Source organism: Giraffa tippelskirchi, chromosome 7 (assembly GCF_054371585.1).
Source record: "Giraffa tippelskirchi isolate mGirTip1 chromosome 7, T2T-mGirTip1v1.2.pri, whole genome shotgun sequence".
NCBI classification, from domain to species: Eukaryota; Metazoa; Chordata; class Mammalia; order Artiodactyla; family Giraffidae; genus Giraffa; species Giraffa tippelskirchi.
Window position 1 is genome coordinate 18,512,585 of NC_137281.1, and position 19,904 is coordinate 18,532,488.

Here is a 19,904-nt window from a genome sequence, read left to right on the forward strand (position 1 = left end):
AGAGAAAGATAAATATCGTATTCTAATGCATATATATGGAATCTAGAAAAATTGTACTGAAGAATTTATTTACAGGGCAGCATTGGAGAAACAGACATAGAGAATAGACATATGGACATGGGGAGGAGGAGGAGAGGGTGAGATGTATGAAGAAAGTAACATGGAAACTTACATTACCGTATGTAAAATAGATGGCCAATGGGAATTTGCTGTATGTCTCAGGAAACTCAAACAGAGGCTCTGTATCAACCTAGAGGGGTGGGATGGGGAGGGAGATTTAAAAGGGAGGGGATATACGTATACCTATGGCTGATTCATGTTGAGGCTAGACAGAAAACAACAAAATTCTGTAAAGCAATTATCCTTCAATAAAAAAAAGTTTTTTTAATGTAAAAAATAAAAGAATACTGGGTTGGGTTGCCATGTCCTTCTCCATCTTCCCAACCCAGGGATCAAACCCAGGACTCCTGCATTGCAGGTGGATTCTTTACCGTCTGAGCCACCAGGTAAGTCAGCACACAGAGATGACGGCTCACAGATGCTTTTCTCCAGCTGACTTTCCCTAAGACCCAGATTCACACTCCCCAACCAAGGACTCCCCTTATCTTTTTAATAGGCAAATGCTCAAAACTGACTCGGAATATCTCAGGCTAGCAGTAAAGATGTGCCAGAAAAAATGCAGCACCACAATGACTCAAGTCCTATGACTAATAAAGTCTTCTCTAATTGGGTTAGGAGGCTTCTCCAATCAGAAATGCAAAACCTCAAAGTATTCCTACAAGCTTTCCTTTGCAACACCAAACAAAACCAACCAAGCTGCAAAGGGCAAGAACTGACCCCCAACAAAGAGGGACACACACACACACACACACACACACACACACACACACACACACACACACACACACACACACACACACACACACACACACACACACACACCTCAGACCCAAGGGAGAAGGCGAGAAAGGTGCAGCTTCTGGAGCAGGTGATCTGGGTACAGAGGCTGATGCCATAAACTGCGATTTTTGCAACTCGTCAGGACTGTCCTGAAGCATCTAACGGAATATTGTTGAAGTTGACATGAGAATTCCTGGATAACTAGTTCTTTTCATTCCAAGGCCTGACTGTCCCCACCAGAGACTCCGATGCCATTGCTCGGGGTCTGGACCCACAATCATCTACTTGTGCAGCTCCGGGCCTTAGGATTCAGCCTCACAGAGGGCACCTCGGAGAAGCTGGCTCTAAACTTGGCACAGGGAGTCCCATTTGAGGCTCCCTCCCTGGAAATTTCATACTTTCATCACCCCGAGAGTCGCTCTGGCGGAGTTCAATCCTCCGCTCTCCCCGGCGACTTTGGGCCTCCTTTGACCTCGTTGAACCCGTCTTTCAGTCTGGGAAACGATGATCCGGATCGCGTGGCTGGAGAGACGGGAGTAAGTCGGGAGGCCTGTGTGAGGGGCGCCCAGCACGGAGAAATCGACGGAGGAGCGCGAGGGCTCCGCCTCCCCACGCCGCCGCCGCGGAACCCGTACAGGTCTCCAACCCCGGAGTATGCCCACGGCTAAAGGGAAGTCCCGCGCCGCCTCCAGCGGGCGTCCCCTCGGCACCGAAGCCCCCGTCAATGATCCCCCGCCACTCAAGAAACTCTAGGGACTCCGAGGAGGGCCAGCGCCCCACCGCGCCACGGGCAGGGGGTGACTAAAATGGCTTACTAAGCTCTCTCTTTCTCTAATGCTAGGAAAGATTGAAGGCAGTTAGAAAAGGGAGACAGAGGATGAGAGGGTTGGGGTTGGGGTTAGGGTGGATGGCACCACCGACTCCATGGACCTGAGTTTGAGCAAACTAATGAAGTCCAGGGATGCCTGGCGTGCTGCCATCCATCGGGTTGCAAAGAGTCAGACACGACTGAGCGAGTGAACTACAACAAAGCCTCCTGTCACCCCCCAAAGCGAGGAGGAACGGGGTAGAGGCGCAGCAAAATTGGCTGTTGGTAAAAAGAGAGCCGGGACGCTCGGTTGAGGCACCGCTGGGATTCGAACCCAGGATCTCCTGTTTACTAGACAGGCGCTTTAACCAACTAAGCCACGGCGCCGCCCGCGTTTCTGCTTTGCGAATCTGTTCCTCATCACTATTTACTACATAGGCTGCGCGGTTGCGCAAAAGGTTTGCCTGTGAATGACGCATGCGCAGTGTCAGGTCTCGGTCCCTGGCAGCTTAGACCAGGAGTTCTCTTAAACTAGAAGCTCGGACTGTGAGCAGAGGGGGCCGGTGATCTCCGTGTTGTGGTATCTGCTTCCCGACGTGGAGCCAGGGTGGCCCGTCTTTAGGGGATGCTCGCGCAAGATCCGGTCCCCGGCCCTGCATAACTGGTGCAGGGAAGCCCCAGGTTGTCCGGCAAGGCCGAGCCCCTCCGGCTCCAGAGATCCCGGCCCCGCGAGCGCGGCCTGGCCGCCGGCTGCCCCCGCGTCGGGTCGCGGCTCACACCCGGCGGTGGTCCCACGGTGACCACGCGTCGGACCCATAGCACTGGCGCCCTCAGCCTGGGAAGCCGATTGCCCTCCCCAGCCGCACACTAGCCACCGTGATCTCGCGCGCCGCCAGTTCTGGGGGCTCATTCGCCCGCCAGTTGACACCAGACCTCTAGGTTCCACTGGGCCTCTTCCGCGGACCCTGAGCACAGAAAGAAGCCGGGGGGCACTGAGGGGACCCTGAGCAAGCACTGAAGGATCCAGAGCTTCAAGGGGCCTAGGCTGCCCCCCTTGGAGCATCAACACCATACATGGGAGGTTTCCGCTGCCAGAGAAAAGCAAAGCCCTGCCCACCAAGGCTTCTTATTTCCGCCTTCTGGGGCTCCTCACTCAGACACATCAGCCACTTCGTCCCAACGCTTTTCAGAGGGCTTTTGAGCAGCAACAAACCCGAAACCTGCTAATCCATTGACCCAGAGATTTCTCCAGTGGGAATGTCAGTGACATTCCTCTGACAGGAATGTCAGTCTCTGCAGACCTATGTACACAAGAAGGTGCATTTCAGCACTGTTTGTAATAGTCCAAAAGGAGAAGGAACCTAAGTGTCCGTCCCTGGGGACAGTGTTGGTACATGCAGGCTGTCCAGCCTCCTCCTCAGTGAGGAAAAACAATCTCTGCGTGTCTTCGTGTTGGGGAGGAGGGATAAGACTTCTCTTCCAAAAAGAGTCCAGTTACCGGGAGGTCATTCAGTGGAGTTTTGCCGTGTACCATCCATCATCATTCTTGTAAATTAATGGATAAATACTGAACAGTCTGCTGAAGCTGGGCAGTCACCCCGGTTGTGACGAAGTAGGGCAGCACCAAGCACAGGGCCTGCCCAGCAATGACTACCAGGTTATGGTGCTCTTGGACACAATTATAGGATGCCAGTCAATTAACATTAAGTAAATCAGCCCCGCACCGAAGTTTTTAAGGGACACCATAGGGGCATACTAATGATATTTGATGGAAATCCTGTGCTGTGCTTAGTCCCATCGGATTCTTTGCGACCCCATGGGGGTAGCCGGGATGTCGCCTGCCAGGCTTTCCATGGGATTCTCCAGGCAAGAATACTGGAAAGGGTTGCCCTCCTCCTCGCCAGGAGATCTTCCCAACCCGGGACTTGAACCCAGGTCTCCCGCACTGCGGGCAGATGCTTTACCATCTGAGCCACCAGGGAAACCTGATGGGAATCCTGTAAGCCATACCAAATGGAAAAGGGAGACCTTCTTGTTTACCTGAAACCTTTACCCTTTGTGAAGTAATTGATTTATGTTGTATTCGATGCTGTGGAAGCAGGAAGGAGGCTGTACACATGCATGGGCATCCTGGAAATTGAAGACACAGGGGTGGGAAACAAGCAGCATTCTGTGATGGCAATGCCCTCCACCTACCTGCCTAACCAGACCTTCCTCAGCTCTGGGCAGGTGACCATCTGGGACCATCAGCCAGGGAGGCACCCACAGGGCCACAGTACAGTTCCTTCCACAGAGGGGGCTACACAGCTTCCTCTTCATTCCACAGACCCTTCCTCAGGGGTTGCTGGTGCCAGCACCCAGTGACTGCTTTACAGGACAAATCCAGAGACCAGAATATGTTCCCAAAATGAGACAGGATGAACACCAAGACATAGAGCAAAAATGTTTCTGGAATTCACACGCCACTGTTTTCCAAAAGCATCTAGATTTATTTTGCATGAAATCTACAAACAAAGGGATCCCCGAGGTGCTGTGGAGCTGAGGAGGCCAAGCAGTTGTGGGAGTCCAGCCAGAGCCTGGCCTGGCCCCTGCCTTAGTCTGATGGGCCCACCGACTGGGGAGGGGCCCCAGAGAAAGGTCTCTGCAGAGCCCCCAAGCCTATGTGACAGGTAATCTGGGCTCGAGTCACCCAAAGGGTCTTGTGGCCATCAGCCATCCTCATCTGGGGTGCATGCCCTTGACAGTGAGGCCTCCCCTTCTGGTGGCTGTGAGGCCTCTGTTGACAAGTTTCTCGCATTCATCCGGCAGAACACACATTTGGTGACTGTTTCAGAAAAGATGTCACTTTCGTAGGTGGAGAAAGGACTGTCACATTCTTCGCACTGACATGAAATATTTTAAAAGAGTTAAAAGGAGGTGCTGATCAGAGGCGATCGAGGTAGACAGTTTAGAATTCTTCCCCCTGATCCAACCACCTGCGGCCAGGCTGAGGCAAGAGCTGCCTCTCCTCTCTGGGGTCTCTAAGCCCACAAGAATGGAAACTGCAGGCCACTGAGAGAGAATGAGCTCAGGCTTTCCCCTCTCTTCCCTCACAAAAGCTACACAGGTCCTGCCAACTCATGTCCCCTGCTGTGGGGTCCCAGCAGTGGGTAAGGGGGAGGAGGGAAGTGGAAAGGCACTTGACAATGGCAAGGACTCAGGGTGGGTGTCTAACTATCACCCTCTGCTCTGTGCAGAGCAAAACTGCAGAGCCAAGGGGCATCCTAACTACCTGACATCCTGGGGACACCTAGCTTTTGAGCATCAAGTAGACAAGACTTCTGAACAAAGCAGGAACATGATCAAGATGCTGAACATCCTCCTCTGTCTCAGCCTGTTTCTGGCCGAAGCACCCAGAGGACAGTGGGTACAGTGGCACAGCTCACTTGTCACATTTTCCCACCAACAAGTGAGCAGCACCATGGGATGGGCTCTTGGGCCATGAACAGAGGTCTCTCAGAGGCTTCCATCACAGCACAGTACCCCGAGACCAGCCTGCAGGTGGCAAGCCTCCACCCTGGCTCCCCAAGTCCCTATGCTTTGCCACCCTTGCTCTCTCTAGGGCCCCAAAGCCTGCAGGGGAGGCAGGGCAAACCCCACCCAGGGTAGGTCCTCTGGGAAACCTGGTCTCCAGGATTTCTCACATTGATTCTGCTGCTGCCGCTGCTAAGTTGCTTCAGTTGTGTTGGACTCTGTGCGACCCCATAGACGGCAGCCCACCAGGCTCCCCCATCCCTGGGATTCTCCAGGCAAGAACACTGGAGTGGGTTGCCATTTTCTTCTCCAATGCATGAAAGTGAAAAGTGAAAGTGAAGTTGCTCAGTCATGTCCGACTCTTAGCGACCCCATGGACTGTAGCCTACCAGGCTCCTCCGTCCATGGGATTGTCCAGGCAAGAGTGGGGTGCCACTGCCTTCTCTGCACATTGATTCAGAGCAAGTCAAATGCAGCAAGCTCATCTTTGCTGCAGCTTCAAGTAGGTTTCTTTCTTTCCTTCCTTTTACAAGAAAGAAATGTATTTGATCCTTTACCTACCTTATTCTATAGCCTAATTCCCCACGACCCAAGGCCAGGACAGCAGGGCTCAGAGGAGGCAGTCCCTGGATCCTGCCCCGGTGGCAGGTGGAGACACAAGCACTGCTTTGTGGCCAGTCAGCTTCCAGGGTCTAAGGGCCAACATGGCTGCAAAGACCATGAGGATCAGCTGGCCACAAAGATGCGGTTCCACGGGGGACCCACCCATCACCTCCCTGCCCCCAGTGCCATTCCCCAATTGCTGTTGCTGTTGTTCCATCACTCAGTCATGTCCAACTCTTTGCAGCCCCATGGACTGCAGCATTCCAGGCTTCCCTGTCCTTCACTATCTCCCTAAGTTTGCTCAAACTCATGTCCATCGAGTCGGTGATGCCATCCAACCATCTCATCCTCTGTCGTCCCCTTCTCCTCCTGCCTTCAATCTTTCCCAGTATCAGAGTCTTTTCCAATGAGTCGGCTCTTCGCATCAGGTGGCCAAAGGATTGGAGCTTCAGCTTCAGCATCAGTCCTTCCAATGACTATTCAGAACTGATTTCCTTTAGGATGGACTGGTTTGATCTCCCTGCTGTCCAAGGGACTCTCAAGAGTCTTCTCCAAAAGCACAGTTCAGAAGCATCCATTCTTCAGCACTCAGCCTATTAGCCATCCCCAGAAGTGGTAGCTACCAGCTGGGCAACCTTCTGAACAGAGACAAACCTGGGGGATTCCAGGACTCACAAGGGCCCACAGGGACTCCTCAGCTTCTTGAAGGGGTAGCCAGGTGCCTGCACTGCAAGGCCCCAGCAGGGACTGGCCTCCCCTGCCCAGGGCTAGTCCTGGCTACACCTGGTGAAACAGCTGTGCCCACCGTGATCATCCACTAGAGACCTGGGCCTTGAGTTCCATCCATGGGAAACGGGGCCCTGGGGACCTGGCCGGGGTTCTGCTGACGGAGCTTAGGAGGCCCACACGGGGTCCAGTTGTGTGCCAGCCATTCCTCCAGGATGTCCTCGGGCCTCATCTCCTCCCACTCATTCCACTCTTCAGCACCAGGCTCAGCCCTGCCTCAGGGTCTCCACATGGACTGTTCCCTCTGCTGCGATGTTCTTCCCCTAAAACAGCTTCCCAGCTCACAGCTCACTCCCTCCCCACCTTCAAGTCTTTGAACAAATGTCACCTTCTCGATGAGACCTCTCCTGACCCCCATTTAGAATGCCATACCACCAGCCCTCCCATTTCCCTTCCTGTTATTTTCCTCCAAAGTGCCTGTGACCATGTGACTTACTACATACATTTCTTATTTCTTTATTCATTGTTTATCCCCCCTTTTAGAAATGCAAGCTCCCTCAGGGCAAAAATTGCAGTCTGTTTGTTCATAGTTTTATCCCCAGTTGTCCAAGAAATATTTGTTCAAAAAATAAATTTGTAGAGAGAACTGATGAAAGCCTTCATTTGGCTTCGTTTTACCCAATACCAACCTGTTTCACCTTTAAGCCCCGGTTCTTTTTGTGCTCGATTACCAAAGGAATTTGGTCAATTTCTTCAATATTCCATAGCCTCACGGTCCTATCCTAAGACAAGTTAAACAAGAAACCAGCAGTCACAAAATGGGCTCATTAGGCCTGGATGACCCAGAGAGGTGCATGGCATCCAGGTTACATGTAGAGAACTTCCACCTGCAGAGCGAGGGTGACCAACTGCCCCAGTTTGTCAAGCACCACCCTAGCCTTAGCACTGGAAGTCCCACATCCCCAAGAATGGAAGCAACCAAGATGTCCCTGAATAAGAGAATAGATAAATTGTGGTTCATTTATGTGACGGAATATTATTCAGTGAGAAAAAATAGAAGAGAGATGTCAAGCCACCAAAAGGAGGAGCCTTAAATACGTATTTCTAAATGAAATAAGCCACCTCTGAAAAGGCTACAGACTATATGATTCCAGCTACATAACATTATGGGAAAGGCAAAAATATGGAGACAGTAAACAGGCCCATGGTTGCCAGGGGTTCTGGGGAAGAAGGGGAGGGGTGAACAGGTACAGCACAAGGAGTTTTGAGTTTTTAGGACAGTGAAATTGTTCTGTATGATACTGTGATGCTGACAACATGACGTGATTTTGGCAAAACCCACACGACACAGAGTGAAACTTAAACCATGGACATTAATTAATAATTATGTATCAATATTGGTTCATTAATGGTGGTAAGTATACCCCACTTAATGCCCCCTCAAACAGGGGCTCTGTAGCAACCTAGACGGGTGGGATGGGGAGGGAGATGGGAGGGAGGCTTTAGAGGGAGGGGACATATGTACACCTATGGCTGATTCACGTTGAGGTTTGACAGAAAACAAAATTCTGTAAAGCAATTATCCTTTACTTAAAAAATAAATAAATTTTAAAAAGAAAATGATTTTTTTACAAAGCTATGCTGGGAGAACTAGATAACCACATAGAGAAGAGAAGAATGAAATTGGACCCCTATCGATACAACTCAAAAAAAAATTAACTCATATGAATTAAAGACTTAAATATAAGACCTGAAATCATAAAGAGAAAATATTTATATTCAAAACTTATAAAAAAAAAACTCACAGAATTCAATAACAGCAACAGCAATAAAAGAGCAACTGAATAAGCAATTTTCCAAAAAAAAACATACAAATGACCAACAGGTACATGGAAATGTGCTCAGCATCACTAATTATTAAGGAAATATAAATCAAAACCAGAATGAGATATCACCTTACTGTTAGAATAGCTATTATCAAGGGGAACACATGTAAACCCACGGCTGATTCATGTCAATGTATGGCAAAAACTATTACAATATTGTAAAGTAATTAGCCCCCAACTAAAATAAATAAATTTATAAAAACAAAACAAAACAAAACAAACAAAAAAAGAATAGCTATTATCAAAAAGTTAAGTGTTGGTGAGAACATGGAGACAAGGAAACTATTGTGAACTGTAGGTTGGAATGTAAATTGGTATAGGCACTATGGAAAAAAGTATTGGAGGAGCCTCAAAAAAAATTGAGAATGGAACTATCACATGATCCAGGAATCCCTCTTCTGGGTGTATTCTAGAAGAAATAAAAACAAGATCTCAAAGAGATATCTGCACCCCCATGTTCATTGCAGCATTACTCATAATAACCAAGGTATGAAAACAACCTAAATACTCAACAGTGAATGAATGGATAAAGCAGATGTAGTATATATATGTGTGTGTATGTGTATATAGGATATTATTAGGCCATGAGAAATAACGAAATTCCACCATTTGTGACAAGGATGAACCTTGAGGGCATTATGCTAAATGAAATGAGTCAGACAGAAAAAGACAAGTGTTGTGTGATCTCAATTATACGTGGAATCTTAAAAAAAAAAAAAGAAACTTATAAAAACAGAGAGTAGAGTAGTGGTTACCAGAGGCTGGGCGGGGGCAACAGAGAAATGGAGAGATATTTGGGTCAAAGGATACAAACTTTCAATTACAAGATTAACAAGTTCTGGGGCTCTAATGTACAGCATGGTGATTACAGATAATAATCCTGTATGATATATTTGAAATTTGCTAACAGAGTAGATCTTAAATGTTCTCCCTACAAAAATAGAAATGCTAATTATATGACGTGGTGGAGGTGTTAGCTCAGGTTATGGTGGTAAGTGGGCTTCCCTGGTGGTTCAAACAGTAAAGAATCTGCCGGCAATACAAGGAGACCGGGGTTTGATCCCTGGGTTGGGAAGATGCCCTGGAGAAGGAAATGGCTATCCACTCCAGTATTCTTGCCTGGAGATTTCCATGGACAGAGGAGGAACCTGGCAGACTACAGTCCGTGGACTTGCAAAGAGACACAACTGAGCAACTAACAATTGGGCTTCCTTGCTGGCTCAGCAGTAAAGAATCTGCCTGCAATGCGAAGAGACCTGGATTTGATACCTGGGTCTGGAAGATCCCCTGGAGGAAGGTATGGCAACCTGCTCCAATATTCTTGCCTGGAGAATCCCATGGATAGAGGAGCCTCGTGGGCTAAACCCCATAGGTTTGCAAAGAGTGGGACACGATTGAAGCAACTTAGCATAGCACAAATGGTGGTAAGCATTTGCAATGTCTATGTGTATCAAATCACACCTTGTACCTCTTAATCTTACATGTTACATGTCAATTATACCTCAATAAAGCTGAAAAGGTAAATACATAAAGTATCTGTCTAACCAATCTTATTGTATTTATATTCCCTTTTTCAAAAGGTTTACATTTATATATCTTAAGAATGTACAATAATATAGCCTATAAAATTTAACTAATCAATAAAGGGACTTCGCTGGTGGTTCAGTGGTTAAGACTTTGCCTTCCAATGCAAGGAGTGTGGGCTTGATCCCTGGTCAGGGAAGCTAAGATCCCGTATGCCTAGCAGCCAAAAAAACCAAAACATAAAACAGAAATAATATTGTAACAAATTCAATAAAAATTTTTTAAATGATCCACATAAAAAAAAAATCTTAAAAATTTTTTTTAAATAACCAATAAAGTCTTTCTTTAAAGTCAAAATAAATTGCTATATCAAAGGGCAGAAAGAAATATTACAAAGCCTATTTTTCTTAACCATATTTGCTTAATTATCCTATTATTGGTTATTACTAATACTGTGATTGACTAGTTCTAGTGTTATTTTGTTTAAATTGTATTTATGTGACAGAAAACTAAATAATTTTTAAATAAATACTCATTTTTGATACTTTGCTTGTACTTTTACTTTTTCTAGCTTTGTTGAGATATAATTGACATAATCACTTTTCATATTTTTATGCTAAAATAACAACACATTGGCATATAATTTTTAGTATGTACTATATTATTGTTCTTTTTTTTTTTTGTCAGGTGTTGCAGAATCCTGCATTGGCTCTCTAACACGTTGATCATGGCAGGCAGGGTCTTGTCCACATTTTTATACACTTAGAAACCCCCAGCCTAGGGAATGAGATGATTCTAATTAAGGTTGGGGGACAAGGTGGGACCCTACTTCTCTGACGCTCACATGTGGAGGACAGCCCTCAGGATGTCCCAGGCTGGCCACTACGTGCCCTTGGCATGGGAATCCAAGGATGCAGAGAGTAGAGAGGGAAGACCCTCCTGGAACCTCAGAGTGGTCTGCTTGTCCACAAGCTGACCCCTTTCCCTCCAAAACCCCTAGCTGGTTCCATCATTTGCCAGTCTGAACAGGCTCTTGCTCCAACAAAGTTCAAATAATGATGGTGCAAAGAAATACCTGGCAACTCCTCACTTGAGCAAATGGAAAGACCCACTTTCCACATTTTCAGGCAGCTCCCTGGATGGGGACAGCATGGCCAGGTGTGGCCTTCAGACTGAAACACTCAGGAATCTTACTTGACAATACACTTCTGCTAACACCAATTCTCACAAATGTGATAGAGATTGTAAGTCACTCAAAGGTTGGCCACTTTTACCTTTGAGGCAGACAGGATCCATTTCTTGTTGTTGCTAATGGAAACATCCATCACCCAGTCATTATGGCCCTGAAGAAAAGCAGAGTTTTAAGAGGATCTAGAGGGAAAAAACAACCTTTGAAAGAACAACAAGACCTGAAAAACAAAGTCAAGAATTCAACATTACTTACTTTTAAAAGCAACTAATTGTGTGTCCCTGGTTTCACCCACGACATTTAAGGTGGAGTATAAAGTGTAAAGGCTTGTGATTCATGTGTATCTCACAGCACCGTATGTGTTTTTAAAAATAGTACTCTGGTGCTTAACACAATGGGAAAAAAATTATATTCCCAGCTGGTCCCAGAGCATATTTTGCAGCTTTTTGTCTGCTTTCTTTGTTCTAGGAAATATCACTCAGTGGTCCTATTGCTAAGGGAGCGTTTGGCTTCAAGTAATTGCAAATCTACCCACTGTGACTTAAGTACATGGGGTTAATTTCCTCCAGTAAATGGAGTTTAGAGGAGATAAATACTTGCTGGTTCAGACACTTAATGATGTTAGAGCTCTGTGTCAGCATCTTTTTCATTCTTTGGTCTTTCCCGAGTAGAAAGAGGTGGATGATGGTGAGGTATAGTAAGAAGAAAAGAAGTAAGAGTTAGGTTAAACTGCTATGCATTTAACAACAGGACAGGAATTTGAGGGTGGAATAATAGAGAGAGGAGAGAAGAGGAAAAGGAGAGTAGAATGACCTGATGGGAGCACAAAGGGATTTTTAACCACAGTGAGGTTGAACATTTATATGCTACGATGTAAGCTCCCCTGGCCTCTCCAAACCCACAGAGAAGAGGGGACACAGAACGGCCCTGGGAGCCTGCTGCATTCACAGCCAAAGGTGGCCATGAGATCACAAGACCAAGGGGTATGCAAAAATTTTGGCGCGGGGGCAACTGGAACAGAGGCACCAGTTCTGGAACTGCCTACCCTCTGGATTCTCGCTGTGTTGGATAATCCATCTCCGTATCACAAAGCCACTTGGAGTTGAGTCTCCTCTAACTTGCAGCCAAAAGCACCCAGTTGACACCCACCATTCTGGAGCCCACAGCTGTCTGTGCACGCTTGATGATGACATTCATTCCTCTGCATGGGGATTCCTGCTGTTTGCAGACACAGCCCCTCCTCAGAGTTTTTGCCTTTACTGCTCCACTTTCCTGGAATGCCTTTCCCCAAGATCCTCACTCATCCAGTCTTTCCTTGCCCTCCAGTTCTCAGCTCAAATGCCACCTTCTCCAAGAGGCCCTCCTAGCCCACCCACTATGGATTAATCCCTGGAATCTATTACATCACCCTGTTGTGGGTTCTCTGTGTCGCTCATCACTATTGAAGATGTGTTTGCTGTTTTTCTTGTCTTTCATTCCCCACAGAGGTGTCAGTTCCATTGGGAACATTTAGGTCTGTCTCACTGTTGTATCCGCAGCACCCAGTATGAAATGACTAAAGAATGAAGCTCAGGGACTTCCCTGGTTGTCCTGTGGTTAAGACTCCACACTCCCTGTGCTGGGGACCCAGTTCGGTCAGGGAACTAGATCCCACATGTCACAACTAAAGATCCAGCATATTTACTAGTTCCTTGCGTGTGCTGAGTTGTGTCCGACTCTTTTGCAATCCCAGGGATTGTAGCCCACCAGGCTCCTCTGTCCATGGAATTTTCCAGGCAAGAATATTGGAGTGGGTTGCCATTTCCTTCTCTAGGGGATCTTCCCAACCCAGGGATCAAACCCATGTCTCCTGCACTGACAGGCAGATTCTCTACCACTGTGCCACCTGGGAAGCCCAAAGATTCAGCATGCTCCAACTGAAAAAAAGATCCCACATGCTACAGCTAAGACCTAGCACAGTCAAACAAAGAAATAAAATAAATATATTTTTAAGAAAAGAATGACGCTCAGATCCTCTATCTGATACTGGCATTGATACCTTCAAGGAGAGCTTCCGGTAGCCTTCTCCTACATCCCAAATAGCCACGGTCTTGTCAAAACCTCCAGACACGAGAAGAGAGGCTGGAACACAAATGAAAGCGTCTCAGGGGGTAACCTTCCTCAGCCAACTGCTTCCTCCTCTGGTGAGGCCAAAGCAGGCTGAGGATGCTTCTGTGAGGTGCCACTGTGGCTGAGGCCACTGAGGACACTCAACCCTCTTCCTGGTGTGACTCAACAGCCCCCAGTCAATTAGAGTTGGGCTTCCTTGGTGGCTCAGATGGTAAAGAATCTACCTGCAATGCAGAAGACCCGGGTCTGATTCCTGTGTTGGGAAGATCCTCTGGAGAAAGGAATGGCAACCCACTCCAGTATTCTTGCCTGGAAGATCCCATGGACAGAGGAGCATGGTAGGGTACAGTCCATGGGGTCGCAAAGAGTTGGACACGACTGAGCAACTAACACTTTCACTTCTTCTCAATGTTCATGGTAGTTATGCTCTAGAAAGTCATCTCAAACACTCAATGAATGATGACTGGCCATAGGGAAAATGTGGAGTTAAGTTCCTGTGAGCCTCTGGTCACAACATTTTCATCAGCCAATCAATACTTAACTTTGTTTTCTGTCTGATTCTGTTTAAAGATCCCTTATTTAACACATACTGCTTATTTGTTAACATTGAATCCGTGGCCACTGGCTTTATAACTCATGCCTGAACAAAGTTTATCTAGCTTGTGTTTCCCTGTAAAGCACATCACAGGCTTCACACAGTTAGGATCCCGGACAGTACTACAGCACTATGTTTGGGGGCCTCTTTAAACAGCAAAATCATAAACAAAAAGCACAAAACGGAAACAAAAGGTGGAACTAAATAGATCACAGAAAAAGACAACTTATGATAAGAGAACTGAAAGAAGGCAGAGGGTCACCTCATTCAGTCTCAGTTGGGAACACGAGCACGTGGTAAACTTGTCGCTGCTCTGCACGTATCCATGGATGGCTGCAAACGTGCCATAAGTATTGATTTTAGGGTCACAAATAAATTTTACCCAGTAGGTAACTTCACAAATACCGAATCTGCAAATAGTGATGATTGACTATATACAACTCTGAAACCTAAATAGAAAGCCAAAGACAGAAGCTGGTGGGGTAGCTCATAGGAGGGTCTGACTTACAGAGATGCTACTTCTGAAGAAGGAAACATTTCTCAAGTCAGGCCCTGACTATGTGCATTATGTTGGGTAGCGCCCACCCACCCCCAGCCCCTGTCACACAGAGCAAGCCCCACTCCCCACAAGGATTGGGGAGTACAACATTTTGGCTCCTGGATGTCAGGAACAGTCATGGCCCTCACTGAAGCCAGTTGCCCCTGGCTGTTCCCTGTCATTGATCGTGGTCACATCTGTGATTCTTTATCTGGAAACGACTCTACAATGTCCCATGGGGAAACACCCCTCACCTATTCTCAATGCCTCTGGTTCAGAAGGCACCGACTCTGACCTCAAGTTCCAAGGATGGGCAAGTCTCCCAGGCCTGGCCAATCAGAGACTTCCATTCCCTGTGAAAGGGGCGGGTTCACAGATGGGCATGTGTCCCTAGCTGAACCAATGGGAGCCTTCCCTGGGACTTGTGTGGGTGCCATCAGAAAGAGGGTCTCTCTTCCTCTAGGACTGTCAGTAGCCAGAACCATTGTTGGCTTAGACCACCAGAGGCCATCTTTGCCTCTCTGAGGAGAAAGGTCAATACAAAAGAGAAACTGAGCTGGGGGGCAGAGTGGACAAGTTGGCTTCCTGAGAGCATTGTCTGAGTGTCTGGATCCAGCTACTCCAGAAGGGAGATCAGCTCCTGGACTCGCTCATTACAGAAGTTAATAGATTTACTTTGTTGCCTTGGCTACATCAAGCTGAGTGTCTGTCACTTGCAAACTTGTGCATATGGATCTCTCTCTTGGTTCTTATGGAAAATAAATCCACCCTTGCTGTTGGCATCACTGGAAAGCCTCTCTGTACTAAGGAGATTCCACATGAATGGAACATGAGGAGCTTGGCCCCAGCACTCCCGTGGTGTGGAATCCTTTGACGTGTTAATTACTCACTGTCTCTGGCAAAATGGCAGGAGCTCACGGAACCTTCATGGCCCTGCATCAGAGTCACACAGGCTCCACAGTTTCGAAACTCCCCAGTATGGACATTCCATATTTTCAAGGTTTTATCCCAGGAGCTTGTACACAAGAAATGGCCACTGAAGGTGAAACAACAGTTTGAGATGGCATTGTTATGTGCCCTGCAACACATATGAGAGGGTGCACACATTAGCATGTCACTCCTGGAGAATCTGGAGACATATTTAAAGCGGAGGTGAGTAGAGTGGGCCTTGGAGCTGCTGCCTTGTGACCTGATGGATATCACTTTTTTGATCACTGCCTACTATGATCCAAATATTAATTAATCTAACTATGTTACACTATTCCAGAAGGTCCCAATAATGGCAATATTGACCTTTTGGGCTGGAGAATTCTTTGTGGTAGGGGGATGTCCTATGCATTGTAGGATGTTTAGCAATATCCCTGGACACTCCTTAGCGCATGCTGGTAGCCTTCACACCCAATTGTGACAATCAAAAGAATGTCCCCCAGACATTGCCAAATGTCCACGGGGGATGAAATTGACCCTGGCTGAGAACCACCACCCTATGCAGAGCTGCTTGGGGCTTCAGAAAAAAGAGCAGGTGGAAACATTGTCAGTGATAGTTAACGGACTAATAGCCTTTCAGGCCTAAGGTGGGTCTCCTCTGCTTCCCCCTTCCCCTCCTTTCTCTCCCAGACATGGGGACATAGCTCCTTCCCCCCATCTTCACCACCCCTCTCTCACTCACCCCCCTTACTTCTCCTCACACCAAATGCTCTCTTTTCCCCCCTCCCTCTCTCCTTATCTGTCTTCAGTGCCACTAAAGCACATTTTAATGTTGGGCATTTAATTAATAAAGTTCTGGGCTATTTATTCTCAGTGTTAAATGTCTTTTTAAATTTTATTTATTTATTTTTGGCTGTGTTGGGTCTTTGTTGCTTCACGGGCTTTCTCTAGTTGTGGCAAGTGGTGTGAGGACTTCTCATTGCGGTGGCTTCTCCTGTTGCAGAGAATGGGCTCTAGGTGAGTGGGTTTCAGAATTTGTGGCATGTAGGCTCAACAGTTGTGGTTTCTGGGCTCCAGAGTACAAGCTCAATAGCTGTAGCACACAGGCTTAGTTGCTCCACAGCATGTGGAATCTTCTGGGATCAGAGACTTAATCCACCGTTCCTGCATTGGCAGACGGATTCTTTACCACTGAGCCACCAGGGAAGCCCAAACTATCTTATTTTTTAGGAAAAACAATTGTCAGAATTCTGTTTTTTGTTTTGTTTTATTTCATGATCCTCAAAGTATCTTCCCTATGATTCTCATCTCCTGTAACAAATAGAGTTTTCGAGCAAAACTATAAACATAATTGAGCATCTCTGAGTAGCTTGGATTATAATATCAATTCATCTAACTGAAGAAAAGGTTGAATAAATTGTTTTCTAGCACCCAAGTCAGAGTTTTAGACTCTGTGCTGGTTCTTTGAAGTGTACAAACTAAGTAGGATCAAAGGAGAGGAAGTGTCAGCTCCTCGGGGGTGTCCAGGCTTAAAATGCCCAAGTCCCAGTGCCTGGTGGGGTGAGAACCATCCCAGCATTTACTGGAGGTAAATAGCAAGCCCTCCTCTGAATCCAGAAACTGTCACTGAGGTTTAAACCAAGGGTCTCTACTCCAGGATGAGACTCTCATTTCAGGTAAGTTCCATGTAGCATAAAAGACCATTTCACTTAGTGCCAAAGTTTTGGGAAAGTGTCTGTGCTGCATTTGCAGTTCTGGACAAGAGGGAGTCAATGCGCGGCTCCCCATTCCTCCTGTTAAGCACAGCTAAGAACCCTGGGCATTTATAGAGCAGATAGAAAACTGTGAACAGTGGAGAAGAGAAAACAGACTAGCTAAGGATCCTGGGACCCAAGGATGGCAGGCTGTTGAGTACCTACAATTTTCTTTTTGCTTCTTATATCCTGAACTGAGTACTGGGGAAGCTGCAAGCCCTAAAACAATGGGGACTGGATAAAAGGCTCCCAAGAAAACCCTGTTCTCCCTAGCCAAAGAGATAGCCTAGTAAGACAGAAAACCTTTAGACAATACCTACCTTACTCCAGCCAAAAATCTTAGGGAAAACTGCAATCCCTCCCCCAGCACTGTCAGCAAAGGCTGAGAGGGAGTCTAGACTGCCACCCTTGCCAGACTCTAGTGAGGTAGCCTGCTAAAACAGAAGATTTAAATAACACTAAGAGCCTCATAATACTCAAAATATCCAAGATGAAACTGAAATTCCCTCATCATACTAAGTAAGAGCCAGGAAAATCTCAACAAGCCTGAGAGACAGAGTCAACAGATGCCAATACCTAGATAATTCAGACGTTAGAATTATCTGACAAGAATTTTTAAGCAGCCATCATAAAAATGCTCTAGGGCTTTCCCAGTGGCTCAGTGGTAAAGAATCTGCCTGCACTACAGGAACCACAGGAGACACAGGTTCAGTCCCTGGGTGGAGAAGATCCCCTGGAGAAGGAAATGGCAACCCACCCCAGTATTCTTGCCTGGAGAATCCCATGGGCAGAGGCGCCTACATAAGGTCACAAAGAGTTGGACACAACTGAAGTGACCTAGCACGCATGCATAAAAATGCTGTAAGGGACAATTATCATTGTGTTTAAAATAACCATAAGGATTGAAAGCTTCAGCAAATAGAAGATATAAAGAATGACCAAATGGAAATTTTAGAACTGAAAAATACAACAACAACAACCAAAAAATAAAACTCAATAGAGACGATATAGGAAATAATCAGTAAATATGAAGACAGGCACTATAAATTAACCAATCTAAAAACTAGACTGAAAAAAAAAAAAGAGAGAGCCTTAGGAACCTATGAGAATGTAATGAAATATCTAACATTTGGGGCATCAGCATCTCAGAAGAAAAGGAGAAATAAGATAAAGCTGAAAAAATAATCAAAGAAATTATGTCTGGAATTTTACCAAATTTGGCAAAGAACAGATTCAAAAGGCTGAGTGAATCCCAAGTGGGATAAACTCAAAGAAATCTATATTCAGACACATTATAATTCTACTTTTGAAAAGTAGGGACAGAGAGAAAAATCTTTAAAGTAGCAAAAGAGAAACGACCCCTTACTTATCAGGGAAAAACAATTTGAATGACAGTGGATTCCTTATCAGAAACCACGGAGGCCAGAAAAAAAGTGACATGATAGTGTTCAGATGATGAAAGAAAACAACTGTCAATCCAGATTTCTATATCCATTAAAAATATACTGCAGGAATGATGGGGGGAATCAAGACATTTTCAGATGAAGGAAAACTTAAGTGAATTTGTTGTGCTCAGAACTACCCTATAAGAATGGCTAAAGGGAATTTTTATAAACAGAAAATGGTGAAAGAGGAAAACTTGTAACATCAGAAGACAGAACACAGTCAGCAAAAGTATGGGTAAGTACAATAGATCTTCCTTCTCCTCTTGAATTTTCTAAATTCCCTTTGACAACATTAAAAAATTATAACAAAATACTTATGCTTACTCCTTGCAAGCTTCAGAATCAGTTAAGAGTATGGATTTTCAAAATTATCTAGCAAGAACAGCTATATGATTTGCAAGGCCCATTGCAAAGTTAAAATGCAAGTTTCAAGTTTCTCAAAAAGCTATACACAGTATTATGACATGATCCAGAAATTTGTCTCCTAGGTATATAGCCAAAAGAATTAAAAGCAGATATGGAACAGATGTTTGTACACCAGTATTGACTGCAGCATTATTTACAATAGCTAAAAGACAGAAGCAACTCAAGGATTCCTCAAGAGATAAACAAAATGTGGTATATACATGCAATGGAATATTGTTCAGTCATTAAAAGGAATTAAATTCTAATACATGCTATAACAAGTATTAGATAAACCTTAAAAACATTATGCTAAATGAAATAGCCAGACACAAAAGGAAAAATAATGTATGAGTTTATTCATATGAAATATCTAGAATAAGCAAATTCACAGAGGCAGAAAATAGAAGTTACTTTGTTGTTGTTGTTCAGTCACTAAATTATGTCCAATTCTTTTTGACCCTATGGACTGCAGCATGCCAGGCTCCTCTGTCCTCCACTATCTCCTGGAGTTTGCTCAAATTCATGTCCAGTGAGCCAGTGATGTTATCTAACCATTCATCTTCTGTTGCCACCTTCTCCTCCTGCCCTCAATCTTTCCCAGCATCAGGGTCTTTTCCAATGAGTCAGTGCTTCGCATCAGGCGACCAAAGTATTGGAGCTTCAGCTTCAGCAACAGTCCTTCCAATGAATATTCAGGGTTGATTTCCTTTAGGATTAACTGGTTTGATCTCCTTGTAGTCCAAGGGACTATCAAGAGTCTTCTTCAGCCTCACAATTCGAAAGCATCAATTCTTCAGCACTCAGCCTTCTTTATGGTTCAACTCTCACACCCGTACATGACTACTGGAAAAACCATAGCCTTGACCATATGGATCTTTGTCGACAAAGTGATATCTCTACTTTTTAATACGCTGTCTAGGTTACTAGGGACTAGGATTGAGGGGAGTAGGGAATTATTGTTCAATGGGTACTGAGCTTCTGT

At 45.8% G+C, this 19,904-nt stretch overlaps 1 protein-coding gene and 1 non-coding gene across 5 annotated transcripts in view; both read right to left on the reverse strand.

Moving 5' to 3' along the window:
* Positions 1-2,021: 2,021 nt before the first annotated feature.
* On the reverse strand, positions 2,022-2,095 carry TRNAT-AGU (transfer RNA threonine (anticodon AGU)). Its single transcript has one exon. It is a non-coding gene; the product is annotated as a tRNA-Thr (tRNA).
* A 2,079-nt stretch (positions 2,096-4,174) lies between these two features.
* The window catches only part of WDR88 (WD repeat domain 88), a 43,969-nt gene continuing 28,239 nt past the window's right edge, over positions 4,175-19,904 (reverse strand). Inside the window, exons 7-11 of one of the 4 annotated variants that reach the window (XM_081510410.1) lie at positions 15,282-15,427; positions 13,188-13,270; positions 11,235-11,303; positions 7,240-7,332; positions 4,175-4,590 (exon numbers count right to left, since the gene is read on the reverse strand). In XM_081510410.1, the coding sequence (XP_081366536.1) occupies positions 4,417-4,590; positions 7,240-7,332; positions 11,235-11,303; positions 13,188-13,270; positions 15,282-15,427 (565 nt within the window). In that variant the 3' untranslated portion in view covers positions 4,175-4,416. Of the gene's footprint in view, positions 4,591-7,235; positions 7,333-11,234; positions 11,304-13,187; positions 13,271-15,281; positions 15,470-19,904 lie in introns of all 4 variants that reach the window. The other 3 variants (XM_081510412.1, XM_081510409.1, XM_081510411.1) reach the window with 3 other exon arrangements.